The following is a 6647-nucleotide window of genomic DNA, read 5'->3' on the forward strand; positions in this document are numbered from 1 at the left end:
GTCTGATGTGGTGGTCAGTGATGTAGGAGCTCCACAGGGAACTGTGCGTTCTCCCTTTCTCTTCACCCTGTACACCACTGATTTCCAGTACAACTCTGAGTCATGTCACCTACAGAAGTTTTCTGATGACTCAGCGGTTGTCGGGTGTATAGGGGATGGAGGGGAGGGGGAGTACAGGACACTGGTGGACGGCTTTGTGGAGTGGTCTGAGCAGAATCACCTGAGGCTCAACATTAGTAAGACCAGAGAGATGGTGATTGACTTCAGAAGGAAGAAGATACCTTCACGGCCACTAAAGGTCAAAGGGGAAGTGGTGGAGGAGGTGGAGGATTACAAATACCTGGGAGTTGTAATCGGCAACAGACTGGACTGGGCATCTAACACTGACGCTGTGTGCATGATGAGCAGACTCTATTTTTTAAGGAAGCTGAGATCCTTCAAAGTGTGCAGCAAGATGTTGGAGACCTTTTATCACAGTGTTGTTGCCGGCGCCATCTTCTTTGCTGCTGTGTGTTGGGGAAGCAGCATCAGAGCCAGCGACTCTAATAGACTGGACAAAATCATCAGGAAAGCTGGCTCTGTACTGGGACTAAGGCTGGAGTCCCTGGAAACTGTGGTGGAGAGGAGGACACTGAAGAAGGTTCTGTCTATTATGGACAATAAACAGCAGCCTCTCCACCACATAGTGGACAGACAGCGGAGCACCTTCTCACATAGGCTGCTCCAGCTCCGCTGTCGTAGGGACAGATACAGGAAATCCTTCCTGCCACAGGCCATCTCACTGTACAATAAAAGCTAAATCATTGTTCTGCACTAATCAGTCCGATTTTGCACAACTGCACTGTGGCACACTTGCTGTACATATACACTGCCTGGCCAAAAAAAAAAGTCGCCACCTGGATTTAACTAAGCAAATAGATACAAGCCTCCTATTGGATAAGTACTGCATAGGCGATTATCTTTCAGCTGGCAACAAGTTATTTAACCCCAGCTGATGCAATGAGTAACTCCTCATTTCTTAAACAACCATGGCAAAAGACACATCCTGTGGTCGTGGAAAAGACGTTAGTCTGTTTAAGAAGGGTCAAATCATTGGCATGCATCAAGCAGAGAAAACATCTAAGGAGATTGCAGAAACTACTAGAATTGGGTTAAGAACTGTCCAACGCATCATTAAAAACTGGAAGGATGGTGGGGAACCATCGTCTTCCAGGAAGAAATGTGGTCGGAAAAAAATCCTGAATGATCGTGATCGGCGATTACTTAAACGTTTGGTCAAATCAAATCGAAGAAAAACAACAGCAGAACTCAGGAGTATGTTTAATTGTGAACGCAAAAGCATTTCCACACGCACAATGCGAAGGGAACTCAAGGGGTTGGGATTGACCAGCTGTGTAGCCGTAAGAAAACCTCTAATCAGTAAGGCTAACCTGAAAAAAAGGCTTCAGTTTGCTAGGGAGCATAAAGATTGGACTCTGGAGGAATGGAAGAGGGTCATGTGGTCTGATGAGTCCAGATTTACCCTGTTCCAGAGTGATGGGCGCATCAGGGTAAGAAGAGAGGCAGGTGAAGTGATGCACCCATCATGCCTAGTGCCTACTGTACAAGCCTGTGGGGGCAGTGCTATGATCTGGGGTTGCTGCAGTTGGTCAGGTCTAGGTTCAGCAACATTGTGGCCCAAAGAATGAGGTCAGCTGACTACCTGAATATACTGAATGACCAGGTTATTCCATCAATGGATTTTGTCTTCCCAAATGGAACGGGCATATTCCAAGATGACAATGCCAGGATTCATGGGGCTCACATTGTGAAAGAGTGGTTCAGGGAGCATGAGACATCTTTTTCACACATGGATTGGCCACCACAGAGTCCAGACCTTAACCCCATTGAGAATCTTTGGGATGTGCTGGAGAAGGCTTTGTGCAGTGGTCAGACTCTCCCATCATCAATACAAGATCTTGGTGAAAGATTAATGCAACACTGGATGGAAATAAATCTTGTGACACTGCAGAAGCTTATTGAAACAATGCCACAGCGAATGCGGCTGTAATCAAAGCTAAAGGCGGTCCAACAAAATATTAGAGAGTGTGACCATTTTTTGGTGGCGACTTTTTTTTGGCCAGGCAGTGTATTATTATTTAATTGTGTCTTATATGTTGTATTTTAAGAGTTTCTCTTTGCTATCTCCTGTGGTGTTTTCAGTTTTCCACATAATCTTTTCTGCTCTTATTCCATCCAGGCCTCTATGATCATGAGGCTGATGGCTCTTCAGACCCAGGAGGGTTTGCAGATCCAGAGATGAGCTCATGTTGCTGGACTTCCTGACCAGAGTTCACTCATCTCAAACACACACAGTGTCCTTACAGATCAGCTACATAACTTTACACACACACCTCATGTATTTATGGACAGTTATGTGTCCATTCATGCACAACATTCACAGATAGACGAAGTTGTTGGTATCTTCTGTTAATGACTGAAAAACCCACAGTGGCACTGAAACAACTTGAAACTGACAAAAGTAATAAATGAAAATTAACCAATAAAAATCAGACATTGTTTTTAATTGAGGTTCAACAGAATAAAAAATGACAGACCAAGATGACTACAGTTTGTAACAGCCGTAATTGTGTAGTGTCTCTTTAAGACACTCTAGCGTTGCTAGTGACGTCACAAGTATGCGCCACGGCTTCTCTGTAGAGAGCGTGGGAGAAACGTGCTACGACATGTTAGCTTTCTTTAGTAATGTTACGGGTTGTTTGGACTCTGCTAATTTTCATGTCTGATAATATAGCAGCCGTTAACCGGCTTTGTAAGGTTGGTGAAGAGAGTTTATTAAAGGACAACACTGGGAAATTCCCAGTACCAGAGTGGTTGGGAGGTTTTGACCGTCCTGACGAGGCTGCCGCCTCCTCTCCTCCCTTAAACACAACCAAGCGTTACAAGTTGCACAGATTATTCTGAAACTTAAGGTCCACAGGACTGGAGCCGATGTCCCTGGCTGCGGCTGCAGGAAGAAAATGGACAAATTCAAGAGAATTATGATACGAAAGGTTACTAAAGTCCAGAAAGTAAAGGTGAACTCCGAGGTCAAGCTGGACTTGATGTGAAATGACCAAGGAGGAAAACAAATCATAAAAAGTGAGGCTGAATTTACCACACAGGTTCTGGGAGAGATGAGACAAAATGAACATCAGACACAAACATGCTAATAAGTTTGAACTACCATCATTTTAATTTAAAATCAGTGTCTGATTTTCATCAGTAAACAATTTTTTTCTACTTTTGTCACTTTCAAGTTACTTCTGTTTCCATTGTGGCTTTTTGTTCATTAACAGAGGAACCAACTATGTTATTCATGTATATTACAAACTATGTACACAACTTCCAGTTTTAATTTTCTATTGCTGCTGTTACTTTTATTATTAATAGTAATATTACCACAGTGTGGAGAGACACGTTCCTGCTTTTATATTTGATTTTTAATGTTTAAATGTTAATAAATATGTAAACTTATCTGCCCCAGTTTCTTCATTTTAGTTTAATAAATTTGCTTCTTTATCGCCGAGTGAGAAATTTCCCCAGATTTAGTTTTAGAAATCTGGTCACGTGTTCTGCATCAGGTGCTAGCAGGCGGCTAAAGCTGCGTGGGTTTGCCGTAACCATAGCAACAGGAGGCCAAAGCTTAAATGTGTCAGATGAACAGTCGGTGAAATGACTGAATTTGCTTTTGGTCTTTTTATCCACAATAGAATAAAAATAACTTTGAAACATTTTAAGTCTTAATCTTTTTATTTATGAAAGTGACTCAAATAAACAAGACTTTTGGGAATAAAGGTTATTTATTTGAATGATTCCAATACAAAAAGATTATTAAAAGCCACTTCACTAAACGGATCAGAGCTCGGTTCTGGTTCTGATGAAAACAGGAAGCTGAGCGGATCACGTGACGCTCCGCATTGTGACGCAGAGTCAGCTGACTGCAGAGGAAGCCTCCATCCTTCTCACGACCTTCATCGTTTCGCTGTTTTTCTGCGGTTCTGCCCGGTTCTGTCCCCGGTTCCGTCCCGGTTCTGTCCCCGGTTCCGTCCCCGGCATGGCGAGTCAGTCTCAGGGCATCCAGCAGCTGCTGCAGGCCGAGAAGAGAGCGGCGGAGAAGGTGACAGAGGCCCGGAAACGTGAGTATGAGAGGCGGCCTGCGGGACGGCGGGCAGCCCGCTGTGGGGCTGCTGCGTTTGGGTCAGAACCGAATCCGGTACCGGGCAGGTCGGGCGCTCAGACCGGGGGATCGGTGGGTCTGGTTGGACCCGCTAGTACCGACCAGTGGACTCCTTCAGGTGGCCGCTGCAGAACTCTGTGATTAAACCAGCAGATTTAACTTCATCATCAGCTGCGCGGTCAGCACCGGAACATTTTACCGAACCGGAACCGGTTTCTGAAACGAAAAAGTACCCTCGCTCCGTCGGCTCACAGTTCATGCAGTTCTGTCCGGTTCTGGAGGGAATGCTGCCCGCCACCTACACCGAACCATCCCTGCTGTTGCACTGAGATATGTGCCGAACTACTGAGAACCAGAACCGGATCGGATCGGTTCGGCTCGGTCCATCAGAGGCCCAGACAGGACGTTAAAGGTTCCTGTCTGGTTCCCTCTGATGATGACATCACGTGATGTCCTGGGATTGGCTGGTTCTGTAAACAGGGCTCGGTTCCGACCCAGAAGAGTTGATGCAGAGGTTCCGAATGGAGAACCGGAACCTGCTGAGGAATCCATGAAGATTATTTTAATCACTAAAAAAAGACTTTTATTTTGGTGCTCAGGAAGTTTGTTTGAATATTTCCTCTGGCTCACAGCCCACTGACCCGGTTCTACTGGGCCGGAACCACAGACCGGACCGGGTCTTTCTGGACCTCCTTGGGTTCTGAGGAAAAATGAAACTGTTGGTTGGCTTAAAGCTGCTGGGCTGTGGTTCTGGTTCTGATCCGGACCCTGGTTCTGAAGGTTCTGTTCTGTGTGCAGGGAAGAACCGGCGCCTGAAGCAGGCCAAGGAGGAGGCCCAGGCCGAGATCGAGCAGTACCGGCTGCAGCGCGAGAAGGAGTTCAAGACCAAGGAGGCAGCGGTGAGTCGGTTCTGACCCGGTGCTGATCCGGTTCTGACCCGGTTTTGACCCGGTTCTGATCTGGTTCTGACCTGGTTCTGATCCAGTTCTGACCCGGTTCTGGTCTGGTTCTGACCCGGTTCTGACCTGGTTCTGATCTGGTTCTGACCCGGTTCTGATCCAGTTCTGACCCGATTCTGATCTGGTTCTGACCTGGTTCTGATCCAGTTCTGACCCAGTTTTGACCTGGTTCTGACCCGGTTCTGATCTGGTTCTGACCTGGTTCTGATCCAGTTCTGACCCAGTTTTGACCTGGTTCTGACCTGGTTCTGATCTGGTTTTGACCCGGTTCTGACCTGGTTCTGATCTGGTTCTGACCCGGTTCTGATCCAGTTCTGACCCGATTCTGATCTGGTTTTGACCCGGTTCTGATCCAGTTCTGACCCGATTCTGATCCGGTTCTGACCCGGTTTTGACCCGGTTCTGATCTGGTTCTGATCCAGTTCTGACCCGGTTCTGGTCTGGTTCTGATCCGGTTCTGATCCGGTTCTGACCCAGTTTTGACCTGGTTCTGATCTGGTTTTGACCCGGTTCTGACCTGGTTCTGATCTGGTTCTGACCCGGTTCTGATCCGGTTCTGATCCAGTTCTGACCCGGTTCTGATCTGGTTCTGACCTGATGGTTTTCAACTTGTTTGACCTCTGACCCGCCCAGGCCCTTGGTTCCCATGGTAACAGCGCCGTGGAGGTGGACCGCGACACCGCGGAGCGGATGGCTCGCATCCAGGACAGTTACCATGGTAACCGTGAGACGGTGCTGAACGAGCTGCTGCGGCGGATCTGCGACATCCAGCCGGAGTTTCACGCCAACTACCGCGTGGCCGGCTGAGGGGGCGGAGCTTCCGGCTGCCCTGAGGGGCGGGGCTTAGTGTTGATGTTCCTGTGACGTTTACAAAGTATTTATATTTCAAAATAAAGTTTGTTTCTTCTAGAATTTGACAAAATAAAAGTCTCGTAATCCAGCCAATCACGTGACAGCATCACCTGATATGAACACCTGATTGGCTGGAGAAGGCGCTCTTATTGTGAAACTCTGGTATTTCAACAATGTTTTCCTGTTTGTGACCGTGTGACTTCCTGTTGATTGTGACGATGGAACATTAAAGTGAATCTGATTGGCTGAAAGTGCGTCATGAGGTTCTCCAGCTTTCTAGTCTTTTTTAGTTTCCGGACTTTCCGGACTATAAGCCGCTCACATTTTTTCTTTGTTTGAAAATAAGTGGAAATATTCAGATATAAGCTGCATGGGAACAAAGTAGCAGCTTTTATTCTGAAAAATCCGGTAACATGGAAAGACATTTAGGGAAGGTTTGTTACATGAGCTGCTGTGATGGAATAGTTACTTTGAAAAAGTAACTTTAATCAGATTACTCATTACTTGATTTGGAAAGTAACTAAGTTACATTTAAAGTAACTTTTTAGTTACTTTCAGCAGCTGCTAACAACAACGCTGTGAAAATGACGTTGATCTTTGCCAATATTTAATTGTAA

At 46.2% G+C, this 6647-nt stretch overlaps 1 protein-coding gene across 1 annotated transcript; it reads left to right on the forward strand.

Moving 5' to 3' along the window:
* Window positions 1-3950: 3950 nt before the first annotated feature.
* Window positions 3951-6284, forward strand: atp6v1g1 (ATPase H+ transporting V1 subunit G1). The gene is made up of 3 exons (XM_032570834.1): window positions 3951-4178; window positions 5018-5118; window positions 5812-6284. Exons 1-3 carry the CDS (start codon window positions 4097-4099, stop codon window positions 5983-5985), a joined length of 357 nt encoding a protein of 118 aa, XP_032426725.1. The 5' UTR covers window positions 3951-4096; the 3' UTR covers window positions 5986-6284.
* The last annotated feature ends 363 nt before the right edge of the window (window positions 6285-6647 follow it).

This window comes from Xiphophorus hellerii, chromosome 8 (assembly GCF_003331165.1).
Source record: "Xiphophorus hellerii strain 12219 chromosome 8, Xiphophorus_hellerii-4.1, whole genome shotgun sequence".
Lineage (NCBI taxonomy): Eukaryota > Metazoa > Chordata > Actinopteri > Cyprinodontiformes > Poeciliidae > Xiphophorus > Xiphophorus hellerii.

Coding starts and splice junctions, on each gene's coding strand:
- atp6v1g1 (XM_032570834.1), top strand. CDS start 4,097: ATGGCGAGTCAGTCTCAGGGCATCCAGCAGCTGCTGCAGGCCGAGAAG. Junction 4,179..5,017: donor GGTGACAGAGGCCCGGAAAC/GTGAGTATGAGA, acceptor TTCTGTGTGCAG/GGAAGAACCGGCGCCTGAAG. Junction 5,119..5,811: donor TCAAGACCAAGGAGGCAGCG/GTGAGTCGGTTC, acceptor TGACCCGCCCAG/GCCCTTGGTTCCCATGGTAA.